A 26,880-nucleotide genomic window follows, 5' to 3' on the forward strand; every position below is an offset into this window, starting at 1 on the left:
CCTCCCCTCCCAGAGAGCCATCCCATATAGCAAATCATATTTTTTAAAGACAGAAAAAAAGAAGAAAAAGCACAACCAATTAATACATTGAAAAAGTCCAAAAATATGTATAATGTGCAACCCCTGCGGACTGCTCACCACTACAAAAGGGTAGGTTGGAGCTGTCCTCTCAAATCTCTTCATTGAAGTCAATAATTCAACTAAATAATCATTAATTAAGCAACTACTCTGTGCCAGGTACTGTGCCCAGCACTGGGGATACAATTAAGAAAAAGACAGTCCCTGCCCTCAAGGAGCTTACAATCTAAAAGGGAAAGACAACATCCAAAAGGAAGCTGGAAAGCCAGGGGTTGAGAGACAGACCGATGTGGGGGGCATCATATTCCTTAGAGTTCAAACCAAGCAGAGCTGTAGGTAGATAGTGGAAAGTAAGATGAGAGTCCAGATCCAGCCTTCTATAAAGGAAAGCTTTGGAAGGAGACTAGTGCTCCCCCTTCCTTTGAGCATGAGTCTCAGCAATAGATGGAGCTAGCTATCAAAGGACGAGTCTGGAAAAGAACAAGAGACTCATCCCCAGTTTGGCCACATGTAATGAATTCTTTGTCCATGGCCAGTCTGGAAACACAAAGTAAATGAAAAATGTGTATTGACAGTATTATACCATGTATTTTGACAAGCAGCCCATTGAGGGTGTGTGTGTGTGTGTGTGTGTGTGTGTGTGTGTGTGTGTGTGTGTGTTGGACAGACATTGCAGACAGATACTGAACCAGGTTCAGAATTGAGTTGGATTGCAAACCAGATTGCATTTGGAGAATTGTGCAACACTTTGAAGTTTCTTTTTCCTGCAAAAGGCTCTTATACTGTTTATTCTTCCAAGGACACCATATAGGCAACCTGGAATAATGAATATAATACTGACTTTGCAGTGAGGAAGTCTTGGGTACAAATCCTGCCTGTGACGTTTATTAGCTATGTGAATATGGGAAGTAAACTTTGTAAGACAACTGCTAAATCATAGATGGGTTGCAATTTTAATTGGTTGAAGGAGTTTCCGTACAGATAATTCCATGCCTCTCTCCTTAAAAATCTCCAGTGACTCCCTCTGCCGACATCTGTTTGACATTTAAAACTCTTCACAATCTGATTTGAGCCTCCTACCTTTCCAGGTTTCCTCATACGTTATTTCTCTTCCCTCACTTTAACTTCCAGCTAAATTAGCCTTCTTGCTGATCCTCCTCCATAACATTCCTTTTTTTGTCTCTGCAGTCTTCCATGTTCAGGCTGTCCTACATGCCTGGAATGCATCCCCTCAACTTCCTCCTAGAATCCTCAGCTTCCTTAAAAATTCAACTTAAATGCTACTTCCAGCACTTAAAATTATCCTATTCTGCATAGGATAGACAATTAATAAATGTGATTTAAATAGACAAGAAAATTGCAACCAAAAGAAATGAGTCTATTGCTTAGTTCATTGCTTTTCTCCTACATCAAAAATTTTTCATCCCGAGAATTCAACAGCGCTTTCATCCAAAAATCAATCAATCAATCAATCAAGAGTTTATTAATCATCTACTCTGTGTCAGGTATTGTGCTAGGTGCTATAGATACAAAGATAAAAAAGAAACAGTTCTTGCCTTCAAGGAATTTATATTGAACAGAAGTATATACAAAAATAAGTATATATACATATACACATATATGAATGTGTATGTACGTGTGTATATATGTATATATATGTGTGTGTGTAAATGTGTGTGTGTGTGTGTGTGTGTGTATTATATATACATACAATGTATTTTTTAAGTTCCTTTCTTCTTTTTCTCTCCTTAACTCTCTATAATCTGGCTTCCAACCTTATCATTTAACCAAAACTTCTCTCTCCAAAGTTATTCTTTTTGTTCAGTTGTTTCAGTTGTCTCTGACTCTTCATGACCCCATTTGGGGGTCATTTCTGTGCAAAGATAGTGAAGTGGTTTGCCATTTTCTTCTCCAGCTCATTTTATCAGTGAGGAAATTGAGGCAAACAGGGTTAAGTGACTTGCCCAGGACCACACAGCTAGTAAGTGTTATGTGTCTGAGGCTGGATTTGAGCTTAGGAAGATGAGTCTTCCTGACTCCAGACTAGACACTCTATCCACTGCACCACTTATTTGCCCCCAAAGTTACTAATGGTCTCTTAATTGCCAAACCTACGCTTTTTCTCAGTCTTCATCCTTCTTTACCTTTCTGTAGCTTTTGACACTGTTGATCATCCTCTTCTCCTTAATACTTTTTTTCCTCTTATGGTTCTCCTCCTACATATCAGACCACTCCTTCTCAATCTCCTTTGCTGGATCTTCATCTACATCATGCCCTGTTTATCGTAGACCCTCTTCTCTTCTCCCTCTATGCTATTTCACTTGGTGATCTCATCAGTTCCCAGGGATTCAATTATCATTCTCTATACTGTTGATTCTCAAATCTATTTATCCAGCACTAATCTCTCTGCTGACCTCCCATGTCCAAATGCCTATTAGACATCTCTCACTGGACATCCTACAACCACCTTAAATTCAGTATATCCAAAACTGAACTCATTATCTTTCTCCCTAAATGTTCCTCTCTTCCTAACTTCCCTGTTGCTGGTGAGGACATCACCAATCATCCAGTCACCCCGGTTTGCAACCTAGATAACATCCTCAATTCATTCTCTTTCACCCCCTATAGCCATTCAATTGCCAACTGTTGATTTTACCTTCATAATATCTCTCCCATAGGACCCCTTCTCTCCTCAGACACTGCCAGCACCTCACACCTGTATTATTACAATAGGCTGCTGGTTGGGCTCTCTGCCTCCAGTCTTTCCCTACTCCAGTTCCTTCTCCAATCAACTGTCAAAGTGATTTTCCTCTCTCTCTCTCTCTCTCACACACACACACACACACACACACACACACACACACACACACACACCACTGAATAAATCCCAGTGGCTCCCTATCACCTGCAGAATCAAATATAAAATCCTCTGGTTAGTATTCAAAGCCTTTTATAACCTGCCCTCCTCCTATCTTTCTAATCTTCTTACACCTCATTCTCATCCCCATGTACTCTGTGATCCAGTGACACTGGCTCCTTGCTGTTCCTTGAACAAGATATTCCTTTCCCAGCTCTGGGCATTTTTGCTGGCTGTTCCACCCATGCATGGAATTTTCACCTTCCTCATCTCTACTACCTAAATACCAATAAAACAGAAGACAGTGCTAAATTTTTTTTTTGAAAGGATATAAACTCCTTGACAGCAGGAATTGGATCTCACTTTTATCTTTGTAAACCCAGTACATAGAACAGTTTCTCAAATCTAGTAGGTGCTTAATAAATGCTTGTTGATTGACTGGTAAATAAATACAAAATTTATACAATATAATTTAAGTTTGGGGAGTGGGGTCTAGTGACTGAGGAGATCAGGATAATGTAGATGGGACTTGAACTAAACCTTGAAGAAAGCTAAGGCTTCTGAGAGCCAAGGGTGAGGAGGGATAGCATTACAGACAAGTACAAAGCCTTCAAGGATAAGGAGTGTTGTAGAGGACTCATGCTTCTGCTGAAAGTTGGACTAGAGGGGCAGATGGATGGCACAGTGGAGAGAGCACCAGACCTGGAGTCAGGAGGACCTGAGTTCAAACATGGACTCAGACACCAGCTGTATGACCCTGGGCAAGTCACTTCACTCCAATTGCCCCTCCCCCCAAAAAAAGTTAGACTATTGGTATGAAACTAAATGGAAATGGACCCCTGCTGCTGCGTATTAACATTGAAAACCATAAATTAATATTATCTATGTTATATTTGTTTTTATGTATTTTATCGAATATTTCTCAGTTACAGCACTGATTTTGACACCTCTCAACTAGATGACTCTTAAGGTACCATCCAGTTCACAGATTGTGGGATTTTTATGACTGAACATATGGTTCTCATTTTGGTTGTCTTTGATTACATTGGGTCAATATTATTCTTAGATATGGTAGAAATCCTTATGTGTTTAAGATGGTTTTTTTCAGTCTGGTGGTAAAATTTCACACATAGGTGGTAAAATCTTGGGTGGAATTTCCATTGATGAAGATCAGTGACTCATGTATAACATGTAGTTTTTTTTTTCAGTTAACAAAAATAATTTTTCTCTCTCTACTACATCACCCACCATTAAAAAATAAAAAAGAAAACCCTTGTAACATATATTCAGAGTTTTTTTTAATTACAAATGTGAATAATTAAGCAAAACCAGTTCCTGCATTGGCCATGTCCAAAAAAATGTATGTCTCATTTTGCACCTTGAGTCCCCTGCCCTATGCTTCATCGCCGGTCCTTTGGAATCATGGTTGGTCATTGAGATGTTAAGAATTTTTAAGTCTTTTAAAGTTGTTTCAGAGAGTGGCCTTGAACACCAAATAGATAAGTGCTTTACCCAGGATTATTGTGTCAGAGGCAGAATTTGAAGTCAGCTTTTTCAGCCTCCAAGGCTAGTCCTCCATTCACTATGCCAATCTCATGCATGCATTCAGGATAATTCAATTCAAATAATATATCAGGACCACAGATTTGGAGCTGGAGGTCATCGGCCTGGTAGATGGTGCAGTGCATGGAGTGCGAGACCTAAAGTCAGAAAGGCAAGTTCGAATTTGACCTCAGACCCTTACTAACTGTGTGACCTAGCCCTTACAACAATGCCTAACACGTAGTAGGTACTTAGTAAGTACTTAACTGATTGATAGATTGACCCCTGGGCAAGTCCCTTAACCTCTGTGTGCCTCAGTTTCTTAAACTGTAAAATGCAGATAATAACACCACCTACCTTCCAGGATTGTTAGGAGGATCAAATGAAATAATATTTGTTTCGCACTTTGCATAGTGCCTGGCACATATGTAGATGCAGTACAAATGCTCATTCCCTTCTCTTTCCCCTTCCCCCATCTAGCTTTTTACCACTTTTTAAATTCTCATTTTAGAGATGAGAAAACTGAAGTCAAGAGAAGTTACTTGGTTTCCTCTCTATCTGTATACCAGGTAGTGACAGAGGTGGAATTTGACCCCAGGCCCTCTGGCTCCACGTCTAGCACTCTTTCCGTTGTAGAATCATAGACTTTTGGAGCTGGAAAGGATCCTAGAAATCAATTAAGTTTGCCACATTATTTTGAAGATAAAGGAACTATAACCTAGAAAAATTAAGTGATTTTTCCAAGTTTATACAGCTAGTCTGCGAAAGACCCAGGATTAGAACCCAGCCCTTTTAACTTCCTACACAGTGCATCACAATGTCTTACCTATATTATCCTTACTTTTTATAGGAGGAAAGAAGGAAAGGAAGAAAAAAAAAAGTATTTATAAATGCCCACTATGTGCTAGGCACTTCACAAATATCATCTTACTTCATCCTCACAGCAACCCTGGTAGGTAGATGCTAGTATTATTATCCCTATCATATAGTTGAGGAAACTGAGGCATACAGAAGTTAAGTGACTTGTCCAGAGTCACACAGTATCTAAGGCTGGATTTAAACTTGGGTCTTCCTGCCTCCAGGCCCAGCATTCTATCCACTGTGCCACCCAACTACCTTTATAAAGTAACTGTTGTCAAGAAGATGGGTCTATTACTATTCTGATCACTTACTATGAGGAAGGACACAGGAAACAAGGAGGGCTGAAGTCCTTCAAGAAAGGTCCCAAAGCCCTTGGGCCCTGACAGAGAAAGTAGCTGTCAATTCACATTTTATCTATGCATTTTTACTTTTTTAAAAAACTCTAGAAATATATCTACCTTATTATACTAGTGTCACAATTGTCCATCTTCTGTAGCAGCACTGACCAAGGCATTACGAACCCCCCTGATTAAGCTTTTAAGAACTAAGGTCCATTATAAGTTATGCTCTTTAAGTCTGTATCTAGTATATATCCTGTAAATTGGGGACTGCCTATATTTTATTCCCTGGTAGCCTAGTTGGGAGATGGAGTAGATGGTAGGCAGCTACCTTGAGTATGCAAGGAACTCTAGGAGTTTTCACTCATTCAGTCATTTGATCATTCATTCATTCATTTGTTCATTCAAGAAACCCTTATTAAGAATATACCAAAAAGCATATCGAAGGTGTTTGCCAGCATCATGGAAGATCACCAGTGCAAAGTTCAAATAAAGACAGAATCCATATTGATTAAGAGGTTCTTTACATACTACTGCAGCTAGGTGGTGCAGTGTGGATAGAGCTCCAGGTCTGTACTCAGAAAGAATCATCTTCCTGAGTTGAAATCAGGCCATAGACACTTACAAACTGTGTGACCCTGGGTAAGTCACTTAACCCTGTTTGCCTCAGTTTCCTCATCTATAAAATGAGCTGGAGAAGGAAATGGCAAACCATTCCAATAACTTTGACAAGAAAACCCCCAATGGAGTCACTGAGAGTAAGACACAACTGAACAACAACACTTTGGGGATGACATTGTGCTGATTGTATCAAGCCCAGAAACACTAAAAAGTCTCTTCTCTGAAATATGTGGTGGTTCAAAAGAGATTGGTTTAGTCGTCTGTGCTGGGAGAAAAGAAAAAGTAGATAAAAATACATAATGTCTGCGTTATCATATGAAGTTGGATGGGAAACCCATAGAATGAGTTCATAAGTACATGTATTTTGAACATGCAGTGCAGATAGTAGGGAATAACAATAGTACAGGGGAAAACTCATCTGGTGCTTTAGAAAAATCACTTTGGCAGCTGTATAGAGGATGGATTGAAGTGGGAAGGGACTTGAGACAGTCTCAAGAGAGTAGAAAGAAAGGGACATAACCAAAAGATGGTGTAGAGAAAGAAACAACTTGGCCTTTCTAGGCTTCCATTTCCTCACTTCTAAAATAAGAGTGTGGGACTCAATGATCTCTAAAGTCCCTTTCAATTCTAAATCTAGAATATTAGGCTTCTCTGAAGATGTGAACACAAGTAAATATATTACAAACCCAAATATGATGATCTGTATAAGAGGAAAAATAAAATTAAATGTTGTGAGGCTCTGGGGCAGGGGGGGAAATCACTTTTTGAAGGAGTTGGGAGTTTTCCGAGGAAAAGATGACATTTGATCTGGGTCTTAAAGGATGAGTGAGATCAATCGATCAACCAACAAAGTATTTATTAAGCATATGTTATGTGCCAGACACTGCACTTAGTACAGGGGATACGTTTTCCTGGGAGGATGTACCATGTACACAGTATGTATATGACACAACATTTCTGGAATAGTTGGCCATTTTACATTTACATTTTATGTGTTGGGTACTATGGGCAGCTTGGGTTCTTGTGGTAACCTTGTAGGTGAGTGGTTTTACTTTTGCAGCCCACAAGCTCCCACTGGTGTGATTCCCATTAATAATCATACCAGTAAATTAATTAGCTTTTAGCAAAGACATTTACTAAGATGATATAATAAGAACAACTGGAATAAAACATAGCTCAAAAAATCTGGGGTACATTCACACAAATAGAGACACATCCCTGGGGAAGGTTGGGTCATACTTAAAGTACAGTGGTAATAAGGCACATCTGTAACAATGATAATTTACAACTCTTGGTACTTTTGGGCCTGGAGGCCCTTTTTCCCCCACAGAGTCCTTACATAGCTCTTCTTAAGTGAGTCGTCTCTGCTCCTTATTTGAGTTCATAGATAGTATTCTTCTGTATTGAGAAGGGTCACATTCCTTGAAACCAGTGTACATGGGCAGAGTGGCTGACCTGAGTTTAAATATGGCCTCAGACACTAACCATGTGACCTTGGGCAAATTCCTCAATTCATGTTTGCCTTAGTTTCCCCATCTGTAAAATGAGAATAATAACAGCACCTATGTCCCAGGGTTGTTGTCATCAAATGAGATATTTGTGAAGCACTTAGTACAGTTCCTGGCACTATATAAATAGTGGTAGTAGTAGTGGTGGTGGTGGTGGTGGTGGTCGTGGTAGTAGTAATTGGTTGTTGTTGTTGCTGTTGTTGTCCTAATTGTTTTGGCTCCCAACTGGATACATTGTTTCCTACTGAATCAGTAGCCCTGATGATGTGGACAGTTGAGGAGAGGGAGTCAGAGAGGAAAGTAGAGAGAATCCCCTCTGCCCCTCCTTGCTGCTCTGCGGTTCGTATGGAACTTACGTGTGGTACATTTGAAGAAGTTTACCTCCACAAAGTACTTTTCAAGTTTACATGTTGGGGAGACAGTATGTAAATAAGTAGGACATATATTATAGGCAGAGAGTAGAAAGAAAGTAAATCTGATAGGAGGACTGAATTGGGAGTACGGGAGGGAAACTGAGAATAGCTCCTGCAAAAGAGTGAAATTTGAACTGAATCTTGAAAGCATCCAGGAGGGTGCTGGAGGTAGAAGTGAGGAGGGGGAGAGTATTCCAGTGATTGAAAATATTCAGTGGTTGAAGCATAATCTTCCACCACCAAATAACTTGTTGCTTTTATATGTAGGCCTACATATAAAACATAACTGGTTTTCTCAATCAATCATGTGATATTTCCTGTGTGGTGCTGGTTGTCTTAATCCAATTGCCAAGGTTCTATAATTCTCTCAAATTGATCAAGTACTCATTCACACATTGTGTTAAGGTTGTGGGAAAATTCTTTGACACCTACTTAATATTTAGTGATTACGTTGGGGCCCTTCTGACCACATCAATTGTGGTGAGGAAGGAAATTCCCTCTCTTACGTGTATGAACCAAATGCAAGGTAATTTTTAGGGGAACCACCAAAGGCCACATGTAGGAAGGTGGTGTTTACTCTCTTCTCTCTGAGTTTTCAAGATAATACTATCTCTTCTCTTCCTGTCTGCTTAACCCCTCCTTCTTCTAAGTCTCCTTTGCTATATCTTTTTTTTTTTTTTTTTTTTTTTGGCTAGGCAATGGGGTTAAGTGACTTGCCCAGGGTCACACAACTGGTAAGTGTTGTGTGTCTGAGGTCAGATTTGAATTCAGGTCCCCCTGAATCCAGGGTCAGTGCTCTATCCACTGCACTACCTAGCTGCCCCTGCTGTATCTTTATTATCCTTGTCACTCCACTGATTGTGAGTGTCTCATACGTCTCTGTCCTGGGCCCTTTTCTCTATTCTCTCTATACTATCTCCATGGGTAATCTCATCAGCTTCCATGGGCAGTTATTAAATTTATGCAGATGATTACCATATCTGTTTTATTCAGCCCTAGTTTCTTTTCTGAGCTCCACCCCCGTGTCTCCAACTACATGTTGGATATTTTAAACCAGATGTGACGTAGGTATCTCAAACTCAACACATCCAAAACAGAACTTTTCATCTTTACCTTAAAATACCCCTCTTCCATATGTCCCTATTATTATTAAGGGCAACACCATTCTCCCAGTCACCCAGGTTTGTAATCTTGTCACCCTGTCATCTTTGACTCTCCAAACTTATACAATACATATACCCAATTAGTTGCTCCATCTTGTCATTTCTATCTTCACAACATCTCTTGAATAGTTCCCCTTCTCTCTACTCATGTATGTTCAGTTGTTTTAGTCATGTCCAACTCTTCATGACCTCATTTGGGATTTTCTTGACAAAGATACTGGAGTGGTTTACCATTTCCTTCTCCAGCTCATTTTACCAATAAGGAAACTGAGGTAAAGAAGTTAAGTAACTTGCCCATGGTCACACAGCTAGGAAGTGTCTGAGGCCAGATTTGAACTCAGGAAGATGAGTCTTCTTGACTCCAGGCTCAGCACTCTGTCCATTGCACCACTGGGCTTCTTCTCACATAACCACCACTCTAATTTAGGCTCTCATTGCAGTTGCAATAGCTTTCTAATTGGTCTCTTTGCCTCAGTTCTTTCCCTGCTCCAATCTCTTCACACATCTGCCAAAGTGATTTTCTTAAAGCTTGGGACTCACCACACCATTCCCCTGCTCAGTAAACTCCTCCACAAACTTGCAGTATTGGCATGCTTGCTTTTCTTTGTGCACAATGCTCCATATCCTCCTCCTTGGTACTGGCAGTGCACTCCCTGTGCAGGGAATAAGTCTCCCTCCTCACCTCCACCTGCTGACATCCCTATCTTCTTTCAAGATTCATTTCAACTGTTTTCCTTCCCAGTCTCCCCCAGTCACTTCAGCCCCCAGGGAGTTACCTCCCTTCCGTATCTATATTGTATATATCTCCTTACTTACATGTTGTCGGTAAACTTTCTGAGGGTAGGAACTGATTTTCTATACTTCTGCCTTTCTTTGTATGTGTGTGACACATAATAAGGGCTTTAAAAGCTTGTTGATTGAGTTAGCTTTGAAGGAAACTAGGGATTCTAATAGAACACCCCCCCCCGAGAGCTGGTTGTTAAACGTTTACTAGCACACCACTGGGTACACACACATCAGTAATAAGAGTTGAGGGAGGGATGAATTCTAGGCATGCACAGCTTGTGCAAAGGCACACAAATGGGAGATGGGGTGGTGTGTGTGAGAAACAGCAAAAAGGCACATTTGGTTAGCTAAAAAGTGTCTGAAGGGGAGTGAATATAATAAGTTTGGAAGAGAGGGCTTTAAGTGTCAAATGGAGGTGTCAGTGTCTGATTCTATGGGTTCATTGCAGTGTATAGAACAAGGAAGTGGAATAGTCAATATTGTTTTAGGAAACTCACTTTGGCGACTCTTTGGAGGTTGGTTTGTAAGGGGCAGAGAGTTGAGGCAGAGAGACCAATTAAGTGCTTACTGTAGTAGTCAAGGAGAGAGGTGATGAAGTCCCCAACTAGAGTGATGGCCTTGTGAGCAGAGAAAATGGGAAGGATGTGAGAAATATTTTGGAGATAGATTCAACAGCAGCTGGCCAAAGATTAGATATGTGGGGTTAGGGAGAGTGAAGGGTTAAGTGTGACTGCAAGGTTGTATAGTAGTACCTTAGAAAGGAAGAAAGAAATCTGAAAGAGAGGTAATTTTGTTTTGGGGGGGGAAGAGGAGAGGGGAAGAGATTAAGTTCTATTTTGAAAATGTTAAGTTCGAGATACCTATGGGAATATCCAGTTTGACATAGGCAGTTGGTGCTGTAAGAGGAGTTCAGGAGAGAAACGAGGGTTGAAGATATAGATCCGGCAGTCATCTGCTCAGAGATGATAATTGAATCCATTAGAGCTGATGAAGTAGGTCACCAAGTAAGAGAATGTAGAGGGAAAAGAAAAGAGGATCCAGAGCAGACCCTGAGGATATGCTCAGGGTCGTGCTGGAACCAGCTCTACCTGGCTTGAAATGGCTCTTAATTATTAGATTTTCAGTGTGAGCATTTATACCTTGGAAATCTGGCACAAATCAGGGCTTGACTTATTGTTGTATTGATTGTCTAGACTTAAGAAAGTGATCAAGAAAATGTTAATAATTCGAATTAAACTTAAAATTGTGCCCTGAGTGCATTCCCCCTCAGAGAGCTCGTTGTTAAACATTTACTAGCACATCACTGGGTGCACACACATAGGTAAGGTATCAATGGGTGGAAAATATGGATGGGAAAGGAATTCCAGCATGAAAAAAGATAAAATTAATAAAGTATCAGACATGTTCAGGAAATACCTAGTAGTCTACCTTGTCTGCAGTAGGGCACTAGGGGTGGGGAGAGAGAAGGCTAAAAGATTATAAACCTTTCACATCCCTCATGATCTTTCAGGTTTCCTATGTTTCCTGTATTTTTTGCCCGAGAATTCAGGATATTTTGTGTTTCTTTTCCACAGTACAGAAAATAAGTTTTGGTATTTACACAGGCTTATATCCTTAGAGAATTTTAGAATTGGAAGGGACCTGAAAAAGCACCTGTTCCAAACAGCTTATTTTATAGATGGAAAAAGTGAGGTCTGATTGGTTATCAATTCTTCAGAATTTGAATCAAAAACTGAGTTGGAAGGCATCCCAAAAGCCATCTCATCCTACCCATACCTGAATGAGAGTATCTCTTCTCTAAACATCTCAATTTCTTTTGATGGTATCAATACCTTCCCAGCCACCAAGGTTCACAGCCTTATCATCAACCTTCCCAGTTCCCTGACTCCTATGTCCAAATTGCCAACTCTTTTAACCTGTGGATCATCTATAAAACAGAAGATCAGTTTTGACCTCAAGCTGTTTGAGCATCTGGAAGGCAAGAGAGATTCCAGTGAAGGGAACAGGTCATTCCAGATAAATCCTCTGAGAAAGAAGTACCTTGGAAGAGAGGAGAGCACTTTGGCTTCAGTCTTTATTTCTTCTCCACCTCTCTTGGCCTGAGGATGACTTTGTGAGCTTTGAATTTCCAGAGTATTTTGGACTTCCCATATTCCAGTTGCTATCCTAGCGTCATCCTTTAGGAGAACAGTGGACAGCAGCAATGTCTGAATCAGGGATCAAGTCCACATTGAACTCAGATTCACAGCCTTACAAAGAGCCCAGCAAAAATCTATACCATGTCTTGGAGGGAATCTTCTTGAGTACCTCATGGAGTGGAGAAAAAGTCTTCAGAGCAGCCAGGAGTTGTGAGTTTTCACTTGACCATAAGTGCTCACTAAGCTTGATCCCACTTTCCACTGGATTTTGTATAGACTTGTAGGAAAGTATGTTACAGACTTTTGGGGGAAAGAGGGATGTTTTGTACCAGGTATTCTCACTGTGCCACTTTAGTAAATACCTTTTTCTAAAAACTACAAAAGTCTGGCTGACTAAATGATTCTCAATTAATAATCATAGCAGAAAACACACCAATGAGGGCTCATGAGCTATATAGCATTAGAAAACCATCCCCCAACCCCTCAGTGGCATAGAGAAGATGGGATGATAAAAGATGATGATCAGAAAAATAATTATGGAGTTCTTGAACATGAAAGGAGAATACTTGTGGTGGAGAGCAGGTTCAAGGATATAAGACTATCCTTTGTGTAGCTGGGATAAAATTGAAGAATAGGTCATGGGAGTTGAGTACATTGAGAAACTGCCAAGTTAGGGTATTTGAGGGAAGAGCAACATGTATACTGAAGTCCCCTAGTATAAGGACAGGAGTTGGGGAGGTGGGGAGAATGAAAGACAGAGACAGAGAGAGAGCTCCAGGTACACTGAGTTCATGGAGAAAGGAGGAAGGATATCCTTCTATCTGGAGTTACTTCACACAGGCAAGAGCCAGAGGTGGTATCTCCTAAGGGCCTCCTCAAGGCAAGCATGAGCAGGTCCTGGTAGTATTATGGCCCCTGCTGCTGGAACCTTGCTGAGGAAGTAGGAGGTAGTACATCTCTGTCAGGAAGCATAGTCAGAAAGCAGGAAGTGATGTATCCTGGGACCCACTTGTGTTCTTGTGTCTGAGGCACTCTGAAATCCTATCCAAGTATTTGAAGTCACGGGAGTAAATGAGATTTCCAAGGGAGAAAAAAAAGAGAAGACGATCAGTCAGGACCTCAGAGACCACCCACCTAAACTCAATAGAAAAAAGCATTAACGAGGCAGGAGGAAAGCCAAAGACACGCAGGGAGGAGAAAATACCCAAAGGAGGGCATGCATGGTCAAGAGTGTCCAGTGCTGCAGAGAACTCAAAAGAAAAACAGGGACTAAAAAAGACTGTTGAACTTGGCAATTATGAGGTCTTTGGTTACATTATTATAATAATACTAACATTTCTATAGCATTTCAAGGTTTGCAAAGTGCTTTACAAGTATGATCTCATTTGATCCTCACAACAACCCTAGGAGGTAGCTTCTATTAATTATCTCCATTTTACAGATGAGGAAACTGAGGTTAAGTGACTTGCCCAGAGGCCACTATGCATTTTTATGGTTGAATGAGATCTCAGAAATTAACTAGTCCAATATTTTTCATAGGCAGCTAGATGGTGCAGTGGATAAGAGCACTTCACCTAGAGTAAGGAAGACCTGATTTCAAATCCAGTTTCAGACAGTAGCTGTGTGCAAGTTACATACAACCTCAGTTTCCTCATCTGTAAAATGAGGATAATAATGGCATAACTTCCTCCCAGGGTTGTTGTGAAGAACAAATAAATTAATATTTGTAAAATGCTTTGCAAACCTTAAAGTGGTGTATAAATGCTAGCTTTATTATTAGGGAATGAAAATAGTAATTCAAATACATAGTCACTTTCCAGCTTACAAAATTCTTTATAAAAGAAGTTGGTGGGGCAGCTAGATAAAAGAAGTAAGTGGTGCAGTGGATAGAGCTCTGGCCTTGGAGTCAGGAGGACCTGAGTGATGTTAAATTCAAATAGGAAGAGGGGGCACTAATGTATATAAGGACCCCTACTAGCCACATATTGACTTAGATAATAATGTAATATTATCTATGTTCTGTTGTATTTTTATTTATCTTGTTAAACATTTCCCAGTTACGTTATAATCTGGTTCTGCTGGCCCTTGAGTAAAGTATATGATACCTCTCCATTAGATGATCTCCCTTCCAAACTCTGTTTATTTATATTCAGAGTGATTTGAGGCTTCTCTACAATTATAGATTTTTTTTTGTTCTGGCAGTCAGTCAATAAGTATTTATACTTGCAATGATACTGATAAATAATAAATCATCTTTTACATGGCACTTGAAGGTTTACAAAATGCTTTCCTCACAACAATCATGTAAGGGAGGTAGTACAGGTATTATTATTGTTATTATTATTATTATTGCTACTACCATTTTACAGATGAAGGGTCTGAGGCACTGAGAGATTGCCCAAGTTTGCACAGCTTGTAAGTATCCGAGGCAAGATTCAAACCCAAGTCTTATGATTCCAAGCCCTGAGCTCTACCCACTATCCCATGGGGCTCATCAGTAAATGAAGGTTATCTTTTAAATGATAGAGGGAGGAGGTAATAGGAAAACTGTCCACAAAACAACCTCTTTGTCTTGGCAATAGAACGATTTGCCCAGACTATCTGCAAACCTGAAGTAATAAAAAGAATTATAATAACATTCCCTGTTATTATAAGCTGGCATTTGCTACAGGTGATCCCTTCATGTGAGTCAACATAGCATGTTCTGACCTGCTCTTTTTCATACACTGAAATCTTTTCAAGCTTCAGCAAGATCTACTTAATAGAATGGTAAGGTCTGCTGGGTTCTGACCCTAAGGATAAAGCTATCACATTTGTCATTTTAGAGGATAGTTCCCCAGAACAATCTTTAATTTTAGCGGGGAGAAAACATGGAGAATTCATCCTTTTGTCTCCTCTTTCTGGGTAATGTAATTTGTGATTAATTCAGAACTCTGGGAAAAAAGAAATCTCAACTCAGCTTCCCACCCCTTATCTGCAAGTAGGATCAGACTGCCTTCTCAAGACAGATTATGGGAGTTTTCTTCATGCTCAGTTATACAGGGCAGAAATGGGACTAGGCCTTCAAAGCTATCCGAGATCTTTTCATCGACAAATCATATCGTCTTTTCTCTTTCCTAAACATCTCGACCTATTTGCTGCATTTGACACCATTGACCTGTCTTCCTCTCTGGGTTTTCATGACACAACTCTCCTGGTTCACTTCCTACCTGTCTAACCGCTCCTCAGTATCCTTTGATGGCTCATCATCTATATTATACCCCCAAACCATGGGTATTCCCCAAGGTTCTGTCCTGTGACCTCTTCTGTTCTCCCTCTGTGCTCACTCTCAGTCATCTCATTAGCGCTTATAGGTTTAACTATCATCTCTATGCAGATGACTCCCAGATGTACATATCCAGCCTCCCCAGAGCTTCAGTCCTATATCACTAATTGCCTTTTGGACATCTCAAATTGTATGACCCAGAATCATCTTAAATTCTGCATGTCTAAACCTGAACTCATTCTCTTTCCCCCTTAAACCCTCTCCTTGTCCAGACTTCTGCCAAAGGCATCACCATCTTTCTAATGTTTGAGGTTTGCAATCTCAGCGTCATCCTCAACTCATTATCCAGTCAGTGGCCAGATATTGCCCATTCTTGCTTCCCAATGTCTCTGACATCTGGTCCTTTCTCTCTCCTTATATAGCTAATCACTTTAGTTCAGGCCCATATCACTTTCTCATGCAGATTATTGCAACAACCTCCTAATTGGTCTCCTTGCCTAAAGTCTTTATGACTCCAGTCCGTCCTACACACAGCTGCCAAAGAAATGTTTCTTAAATGCAGATCTGACCATGTGACTCTCCTATTCAACCAAGTTCTCTGATTGCCTCTAGGGGAAAACTATATACTCCTCTGTCTAGCTTTTAAAGCCCTTCACAACCTGGCCCAAATCTATTTTTCCAGTCACATTGAGTATCATTCCTCCTCCCAGACTCAGCAGTCCAGTCAAATTGGCATTTTCTTTGTCCCTCACTGGCATCACTCCTCTCATCTGCATGCCCTTGCTCTATTTAGCCATTCCCCATGCCTGGAAGGTACTCCCTCCTCTCCTTCCTGCCTCAGTTAACCTTTCCCTTTAAGAGGCAGCTCACATAACTTCTTTTACCTGAAGCCTTTCCTGATCCCCACCAACTGCTAGTGCTCTCCCTAACTACCCTATATACACTGTGTGTGTATGTGTATGTGTGTGTAGATATATATATATGTATGTATGTATGTATATTTATTCACTACATGCATGCGAGTACACACACACACACACACACACACACACACACACACACACTTGTTTCCCTCATTAGAATGTAAGCTCATTGCAAGGAGGGATTGTTTCATTCTTTGTACTTGTGTCTGTACTACCTAGCATAGTGTCTGGCACATAGTAGGTGATTAATAAATATTTACTGATTGATTGACTGTGGATTGAACACTACCATTGGAGACAGACTACTTGAGTTTGAATCTTGGTTCTGCCACTTACAACCTGTGTGACTTTGGGGAGGTCACTTTACCTCTTGGGCCATCTCTTAAATAAGGGGATTAGAGTAAATGATCTGAAGTTCTTTACAGCGCTAGAATTTTATGATCCTGTATCCACATTTATCAAATGAATAATGCTAGAAAAACTTTATTAAATTCTTTAACCATGATATAAATCTATTGAAGATATATATGAAACATATATATTGTATATGTATACATACATACATACATATACATATATATATATATCCATGTATTAATTTAGTTTGGATGCCCTATATATCTTGGTGTGGGTAATCTCTCCACTAGCTCTTCATGCCTTCTCATACCATGTGATTTTTTTGTCTTTACATAAATTCTGCATCGAGTTATCTACCCAGTGTGCTAGAAGCCCTCTCTTGACCTTTAATATTATACAATTATAAATGCAGCGCTTGAGCTGTCTGTACGTTATACCTTGCTTTCACTACATGACTCATCTCCCTTTTCTGGTCATACATGTCTTTGATAGTGCCTTTTATGTGTGCAAATCATCACTGATAATGGGCTTCAGCCTACCTTTGTCTACCGTGGAACTTTCTATTACCCTTTGGGTTATCTGCAATTTTGACTCTCCTCAGATCATGGCATTCAGTGATTCACAGCCATAGCCATGCAGTATCACTGAGAGAATACTGCTGGTAAAAAGACAAGCTTTCATGGCAACAAGCAATTTGGAGTCAGTCATTAAAAACATTATGCAGTTTCCCAGATTCAAGTCACAAAACATCTGCACTGCTCGTCCAACACACACACACACACACACACATACACACACACACACACACACACACACACTCTCCCTCTCTCTCTCTCTCTCTCTCTCTATCTATCTATCTATCTCTGTCTCTCTCTGTCTCTCTCTTTCCCTGCCCAGCTGCCTGGCAAAAACTGGGGAATGTGGTGAGCTGAGATGCCCAGTAGAGTTTATCATTAAAATATAGCTTGATCTGAGACCTCTGCAGTCATTTGCATTTTTTCCCTTAGTACCGTTTCAACAAAGAAGGCCTGGAACACAGTAGTTGGCCTGCCTGTGGTGAACTTATAGAAGGTCATGGTCAAAGTCGTATAGGGTGGACAGGCAAGTATGTGCTGCAATTTGCGTCACTGGAGGGACCATCCACATCAATGAGATCGTAATGAATTCACCTGATCACTTTCTCAGCATGAAGCACAGACACTCAGAAAGCTTTGTGAGTTCAGGGGAACTCAGATAATATACGACCCAGCCAGTCCCTCTTTTCTCATTTTCTATTTTGTAATATACTTACCTGCATATGTACAGTGTCCCCCTACTAAACCGTAAGCTTCATTAGGAAAGGGATTGTGTCTTATTTGATCCTTGTATCTGCAACACCTAACACAGTGATTTGTGCATAGTAGGTACTTATTTAAAATTTACATGAAGAATTTAATAGGTGAATGTAAGTGACTATTAAGTTTTTTATATAGAAAAACTCTTGGGGCAGCTAGGTGGTGCAGTGGATAGAGCACTGGCCCTGGAGTCAGGAGGACCTGGGTTCAAATGCAGCCTCAGACACATAATACTTCCTAGCTATGTGATTTTGGGCAAGTCACTTAACCCCAGTTGCCTCACTTAAAAAACAAAACAAAACAAGAACAAAAAGAAAAACTCTCTTAGAATGTTCAAGGACACTTGAAACATTCAGTTCTCTTAGCTTTTTAAGTATTCCCCTATAATCTTATTTCCATGTAATTTGCGCCATGAAGAGTATGTTAAACAAACAGCTTAGCCCAGTCCTGTCTAAATGATCACAGATTCCTAATTAGTGGAGTTACAATTAACGAGGCTTATATACTTTAAAGGGAATTCCAGCTGATTATCTGAATGTGAATCTGACTTTTAAGTTGGATTTAATGTTCAGCTCATACTTTCCCAAGTACTTTCACTTAAATTTGGAATGTAAGTTTGTATATATAAAGTTCTAGTAGGGAAAATGAACTTGAGAAAGATGAAAGTAGGTATAAAATGAATGTGGTCCTCTCTCTGGTCTACAGTTTATCTGAACAAGGACTACCTTGAAGAAAAGATGACTTGAATTTTTTCCAAAGGAAATATAAATTCAGCACATAATTTAAAAAAAAATCTCAGTTTAAATCTTACCCTATACTAGAAACCTCTTAAATAGGCTTCAGGTCACCCAATATGTTTATCTCAGCATCACAAGCTTTTCCTGGGCTGTTTGTCCATAGCTACAGCTTCATTACATGTCAAATCATTAAGTTCAAAGCTCCATTTCTTTTTTTTGTGACAGGTGGTCTTAACTTCCCTAGTATGAATGAGCCCCAACTCCGTGCTTGTAAATTAATAATAGGGAAGTGTTCATTTGCTTTTGCTAATGTTCCATCTGCTCTAAGAGTTCCTACCTCTCATTGTTTCCATAGCCTCTCAGTTCCTGCTACCTCAGTGGGGCAGAAGCCAGAGAGAAAAAGATACCTGTGGTTCTTTTTTCTCAAACAGAAGGGTTCTACAGCTGCTTTGTGAAATTGCTCCAAGTTCCCCCTCTCGTTCACGCTTTTTGATCTTAACGAGGCTGTCCCTGAACTAAAATTTGTTTTGTTGTTTCCCTTAACAAGTAGCACTTTTACAACCCACTTTCTGATAGAGATTGTCTTCTTCTAAGGCTTCCTTTGTGGGGAGTAGGGCAGGGTTTCAGTAGAAGAAAAAGGGACCTAACAATAGTGTTGCCAAGAAAGAAAGACTGGAGGGTCATTGAAGCATTTTTTTTTTAATGGCAGAAGAGAACAGAAAAAGTTCAGAAGGAAACACAGAGAAGCAGGACAGCTTTGAAAGAATCGAGTTTATTATTATTTTTTTAAAGCAAGCTATCTGTAATTCATAGTCTTGCAGTAATCCCCTTTCTCTGTTCTACTTTGTGTGTGGAGTTATTATTTTAGTATGTGTTAAAATCAGGAAAATTTTTTAAAAATAAAGCAACTATTTATGTGTTAGAGATCCAAGCTTACACCAAAATCTATTATCTAAGAACCAGGATGTTTTGCAAACTAAAATATTTAGAAGATATTTAAATAAAATTTAGTGGAGTTTTTAAAAAGGAAATGAATTGTGGTTTCGTGACAGTAGTATTTTTAGAAAACTTTATAAAAAAATCATCCAAGTTTTTCTGGGCTCACACAGTTAAAAGTACAATCTGCGGAGTCAGAGAACCTTAGTTCAGATCCTGCCTCCTCACCTACCATGTGACCATAACAAGTCACTTAAACTTCCCCAGGTCTCAGTTTTCTTCAATCTGTAAAATTAGGCAGTTGGACTTTGACTTCTGAGGTTCCTCGTAGCTGTAGAGCCATGATACTGTGGTCCCATTTCAAAAGCCATCAGCCTCGAGGCCGCAGTTCCCCACCTTTGGCCCTAGATTACATTTGAATTTGGAGTCTAAAATCATAAATTGTGAGCACCGCCTCCCTTTCTAAGATAAATGGATCTGTCTTCTCAAAAATCAGTGATATCATTAAAGCAGTTTAATGAACCACAAGCATTCCTACGACCCAAGTGAGAACAAAAAACAAAACTACTTTATTTTATAATTGAGAGGTTAACTGAAAACTGTCTAAGGTAATGGTCAGAGCAGATATAATTCTAGATTCTTAGATTCTAGTAGGGCAGCTAGGTGGTGCAGTGGATAGGGCGCTGGGCCTGGAGTCAAAACGACTCATCTTCTTGGGTTTAAATCTGGCCTCAGACACTTCCTAGGTTTGTGACCTTGGACAAGTCACTTCACCCTGTTTGCCTCAACAACGAGTACAGACTCTTCCATAATAACCTTAAGTATGAGGTCATGTGTAGTAGTGGACAGTCACCTTCATAGGGAAAAAGCCCTGGGTTCAAGACCCTCTTTGAAGAGGTTTTTGGGAGTGCTGGGACCCCAAGAATGCCAAGACAGTTGCCTGGAAGGAATTCAGACATTCAGATCTTCTCTTAGTCAAGTGGCAAAAAGTTTATTGTAACACTTTAGCAAAAGCCGGCAACAGTCCTTAGGGAACCCAAGAAAGAGTGAGAATGGTGCTGGGGCTTGTATGGAAAAGGGAAAAGGGCTTGTATGGAAAGGAAAGCCAGGGGTGCTAATTAGGTAATCTAAGGGTCCAGGTGTCTGGGAGGTATGGGTGGGAAAGTGTAGGGAGCATACCAGACATTGAGGGAGTTGTCAGAGACATGGATCTTGGAGATCTGGTGGGAGGGAGATCCTTGGGCCAGCCAGGGACAAAAATCCTTGAGCCAGGCACCCCTCTGTCTGTTGTGATAAGAGAATGTGTTCTGCAACAAGAGATAATTTTCTCATAGGACAGGGGCCTGCTGAGAAATTGGAAGGCATCCAGAGACATGATCTTAGGGCACCCCATCACCTTCTAACACACATTGGTTGTACCACCCTAAGCAAGTCACTTAGCCTGTCACTTTCCAAGGCAACTCTCAAATAACTCTAATTTTTTAGAAAAGTTGCTGACCTATGTTGAAAGAGGGAGTTATCTCCCTGAGAGTTCCCTAAACTAATGAAATTGTAGGTTCAGTTAAAAAAAAATTTAGAAATTTTAAGCAAGTTACTTAATGATCCTTTTAGCTATAATCCCCACCTGTATATATATGTATACATGCCCCAGGCATGTAGCTCAGTAAAGTACTTTCAGGATAAAGGTTAGTAATACCCCAGTAGAGTTGTGATCTCATCAGTGTTCATCAATGTGGGCATCCCCTCCAACATCATAGCTCTCAAATCATCCACACTTTCTCATCGTGTTCAGCTCTTGTCTATATCCTCCTCTAAACCTCCCATAGAAGTGATCTAATCCAAGTTTACTTCAAGAACTACCCATCCAAAAGGCCAGTATCTCTTCCTACAGTTTTTAAACAACATTCAAAAGATTTAAAAAAAAAAACCAGTGGTTTTAATTCCAGTAAAAATTACTGAAATATTTTACATTTCTCTAATTAAATGTTCCATATAACATATTAGTTATTAGTAGTTTCATTTATATTTATAACCACCCCTTCTTGACAAGAGGTATCTAGGTAGTGAAATGAATAGGGCATTAGACCTGGCATCAGAAAGGCCTGAGTTCAAATCTGGCCCCAGACACTTACCAACTGTATGACCATGGGCAAATCACTTAAGTAGCATCTGCCTCAGTTTCTTCATCTGTAAAAAAAAGAAAGTGGGTAATCATAGCAACTACCTCCTAGGGTTATTGAGAAGATCAAATGAGATATTTGTAAAGTACTTCGTGAACCTTTAAAAAAAGCTACAAAAATGCTACTATGAAATGTGAACAAGTGCTAACCATTCATGTCTCTTAACATTACCTTAGAAAGTTCCTGCTTCCATTCCTTCAGCCCAAGTTTTAAATTCAGTGGTGGTAAGGAAACCATAACTAAGATGGAAAAAATCAATGTACCATGATCCTCAGTTTCTGAAACCATGCAAGATGTGAAAAGGCAGGCCTCTGCATGACCTGGTGAATGAGGTCCCTAAAATTTTAGAATGTACATGTTTAGCTTTGTATAGAGCTAAAAGGTCAGATGGAAAAGGATCTATTCTGTTTCTTCAGCAACTGTCTCTGTACACATTACAAAAAAATGCTACTAGGCTGGAGGGGCTGAGGGGAAATTACAGCCTTCAAGTTCATGAAAAGATATTGCATGAGTGACAGCGAGGAGTTTTTCTTTAGTCCACTAAAGACAGTTTTGAGGGGAGGAGATTTAGTTGAAGCAGGTGAGTCATTTAAAAAAAAAGTCACACACACAAAACACCTCTCCAACTGTTAGACATGTGAATGCATTTATCAAAGAGTTTAGAGGAAGAAAAGGGGGCGAGTCTTCTTTGAAGACTGTTAAGGAAAAAAAAATCGTAGATTTAGAGCTAGAAGGGACCTTAGAGGTCAAATCCAATTTTCTCGTTTTGTAGAGAAAGGAAAATGAGGCCCAGGAAGGTTACAGTGATTTTAACCCAAGGTCAGAAGGAAAGGGGACTGCACTAGCCTTGGAGTCCAGCTTCTCTTATGTCAAATGCAGGGGTCTTTCCATGAACAAATCTTTTGTGAAATGTCTTCGATATAGCTCCTTCTAGAGACAAGGCATTGGACTTGATAATTTCTTGAGCTCCCTTCCCCAGCTTTTCCCATGATGCTATAATCCTAAGTAATAAAAATAAGAACCTTGATGTTAATACTGAAGCTGAAACACAGATGTAAGTACAACTGCAAATTTAAGGATCAAGTGAGATCGTAATTGTAAGGCACTTAATACATTCTTGTTCCCCTTCCTGTCTTAAAAATAGTCTCTCAAGTTGGAGCTAATAGCAAAGGGCATCAAATTATAGATTTTTAGTGCTGGAAGGAATGACCTAAGATCATGTCGGCCAACCCCTTTGTTTTATAGATTAGGAATCAGCATCTCAGAGAGGCTAAGCAACCTATTCAAGATCACACAGCTCGTTAAGACTAGCTGTCCTAGTTGTCCAGTTCCCTAGAGGTTATAAAACACAAAGCCTTGTCTCTGGAAAGAACTATATTGGAGACGTCCCCCACTCAAATTTTGTTAATGGAAAGACGGCATTTGGCAAATGAAGAGCTGGGCTCCAAGTCTGATTCAGTCCCTTTTCCTTCCAACCTTGGGTTAAAGTCACTGTGATATTGCTGGGTCTCACTTTCCTTTTCTACAAAATGAGAGCACTGGACTTGACCTCAAAGGCCCCTTCTAGTTTTAGAATAGATGTATGATCTTTTTTTGTTTTTGATAGTCTTAAAGACTAGTGCCCCTTTCTTCCTCCAAATTCTTTGGCAAAATGCATTCTCTTGTCTAACAATTGGAGGTGTAGTTTTTTGTTTGGTTTTGTTTGGTTTTGGTCCTTCTGTTCACCACAGGTGGAAGAGGAATGGGTACTACAGAGAAGGGGGCTTTGTACTGAGGTGAATTTATCATAAATGTGTTGCTTTTGAATATGCTGAGACTGGGATACACTAGAATTAAAAACATTTTTTTAAAAATCTTTTAAAATAAAAATAAACTACATTAAGTTAGGACCCATAATATGGTCCAGATTATTCTTTCTCTTTCTCTCCACATATACATGCATATGTTTACACACATATATACATACATATATGATATATAAAATATATTCAAATCTACAAATATGTAAAAATATATAAATACATGTAAATGTTATATTATGTACAACTCATATATCCATGCGTGCATACATAATATATACATACATATATTTATATATTTTACATATTTATATATTTAAATATATTTTATATATTTATAATATATTAAATATGTGTGTATGTATATTTATGTGTGTGTATATATATGTGTGTGTGTGTATGTGAGTATATATGAGAAACATTTTATTTATGGTGAAAGGCAATATGGTAGAACATGTATAAATAATTAAATAAGCAATGTTCTATTTTGGAGACAGCTCTGACTGGTTAGCTGATTGTTAGATTTTCACTGTGAGTGTTTACACCTTAGAAATCAGCAAACTCTTGAGTTCAAATCTGGCCTCAGACACATAACACTTGCTAGCTGTGTGACCCAAGGCAAGTTACTTAACCCCATTGCCTAGCCAAAAAAAAAGAAAGAAAGAAAGAGAAAAAAAGAAATCAGCAAACTCTACAAATCAGGGCATGATTTATTGTTTAGATGATTGTCACTTAAGAAAAGTGTTAATAATGTAGATTGAACTTAAAAGTATGTCCTGTGAGTTTTTTTGGAAAGCATACCCTTGTCTATAATGTAAAAAGAAAATTAAGCGACTCATGCTTTAATTTTTGTTTAAAAAGGATATATCCTTTAAATTTAAAATATATTTTACATCATTGAAGATTAATTATCTATGTTTTCTCCCTTATATAGTATATATTAACCTATAACAAAATTCTACATTTTATAGCCATCTTGCTGATTAGCTAGGATAATTATCATTAGCTTTGTTCAATAGTACGTGTAAGTTTAATAAAGTTTGCTGTTTTTGTTTGCAGCAAGAAGAAAATGGCTATCCAGACAGTACTGGGGATCCACTTTCAGGTAACCTTTTGGCCTTAATGATGTCTAAGCTGCAATGACAGCTTAAAACGTGCCAGTTTTAGGAAAAGAAAAAAGGATTTGACAAAATAATGTTTTCCAACTGAAAACGAATCTGTAAAACAGAAAGAAATATTTTGAGAAATTGCCAAACTACCATTTGCTAAAACTTGGTTTATTCTAATGTGAAGTTTCAAATGTCTTGTCCTCAAGGAGGCATCATCACAGTGTAAGAAAAGAACTCTGGATCTAGGATCAGAGATTGTTGTTATTGTTCAATCATTTCAGTCATGTCTGACTTTTCCCGACCCCATTTAAGGTTTGGTTTTTTTTTGGCAAAGATACTGGAGTGGTTTGCCATTTCCTTCTCCAGCTCATCTGATAGCTGAGGAAACTGAGGCAAATAGAGTGAAGTGACTTGTCCAGGGTCACTTAGCCTACTAAGTGTCTGAGGCCAAATTTGAACTCAGGAAGATGTCTTCCTGACTCCAAGCTGGGCACTGTATCCACTACACCACCTAGACATGCGGCATGTGCCTGTAGCTAACTTACATTAAGATAAAAATTACAAAAGATAAAATTTAAGATAAAAACTCTTAGAGACAGTGAACTTTTAAAATTGAACAGCCTTAAAATTATTTGGCAGTGCCAGTTTGACTCACTATGTTATGTGTTAATTTCAGTTTTTAACTCCCTTTGGGTTTTCTATAATAAGTTAGTAGCCTCCAAGATCCCTGAAATAGCTTGGTTGATGTTTGTCTACATATGAAAGCAAGACTTAATCTTTGTCCACATAGTCCTTTCTTTCTTTCTTTTTCTTTCTTTCTTTCTTTCTTTCTTTCTTTCCTTCTTCTTTCCTTCTTTCTTTCTTTTTTTTTTACAGACAAGCCCAAACTTATTTTAAACTAAGTCATTAAATAAATCACAATGAAAAAAATTGATTACAGTGGAGCAAACTTTTGTGGATGTATCATATAAATTTTAAGAGACAATCTTAATCTTAAATTCACTACTAAAAGGCAATGTGCTGTTAGTGGAAAGAGCATTGAATCTTGGAATTAGAAGACTTGGGTTCAAATCCTGATTGCACCTCTACCCCCAGTTACTATCTGTATGACTTTGAGTAATTCAGTTTAACTCAACAAACATTTATTAAGCTCCTGCTTATGTGCAAGGCATTTTCGAAGTGCTGGGAATAATAAATAACACAATAATAGTCTTTTACATGTGTTATCTCATTTCATCCTCACAACAACCCTGAAAAGTAAGTGCTATTATCATCTCTATTTTACAGATGAGGAAATTGAGTCAAATACAGGTTAGTAACTTGTTTGGGGTGACACAGTAAGGATCTAAGGCAATATTCAAACTCAGGTCTTTCTGACTCCAGGTCCAGTGCTCTGTCCACTGGACCACCTAGAAAACACTGCCTTCAGGCATCTTATATTCTGTTGGGGGATATGACTCATTCATAAATGAGTAAGGATAATTTGAGAAGGGAGAGAGTGTAAATAAATTAACTTCTCTGAGCCTTGGTTTCCTCAATTGTAAAAATAGGTTAATTGGACCTAAAATAGGTTAATAGACGGTCTCTCAGATCCTTTCCACCTCTCGAGCTTATGATTTTTCCTAGTGTATTTTTTGATGATCTGCAAATGATCTTTCACAATCCTTAACAGATTAGAAGCAGCTCATTGGAGTTGAGAGATGGGGAAGGGTGAAGATTGCTAGACAGTAGTCTAGTTGGAAATGAAAGCCTGATTGACTATGAGATGGGAGAAAGATGAGAATTAAAATACTGACATAAAACCCCGAAAAGTCAGTCACTTTGGGTTATATGATGTAGAAATAAATAGTACCATTAGAAAAATCAATATTCATAATGTCGACCCTAAGCTATTAAGAAACCCACCAGAGCTGGTAAGCCAGTTTCTTCTGGATA

The 26,880-nt window shown here is 39.1% G+C and overlaps 1 protein-coding gene across 1 annotated transcript in view; it reads left to right on the plus strand.

Moving 5' to 3' along the window:
• The window catches only part of LOC114049504 (ectodysplasin-A receptor-associated adapter protein-like), an 84,420-nt gene that overhangs the window by 49,217 nt on the left and 8,323 nt on the right, over positions 1-26,880 (plus strand). Inside the window, 1 exon segment of the mRNA XM_027870745.1 lies at positions 24,896-24,941. Coding sequence (XP_027726546.1) covers positions 24,896-24,941 — 46 coding nt within the window.

The sequence above is a fragment of the Vombatus ursinus genome, unplaced genomic scaffold (assembly GCF_900497805.2).
Source record: "Vombatus ursinus unplaced genomic scaffold, bare-nosed wombat genome assembly UNPS02014798.1, whole genome shotgun sequence".
Taxonomy (NCBI): domain Eukaryota; kingdom Metazoa; phylum Chordata; class Mammalia; order Diprotodontia; family Vombatidae; genus Vombatus; species Vombatus ursinus.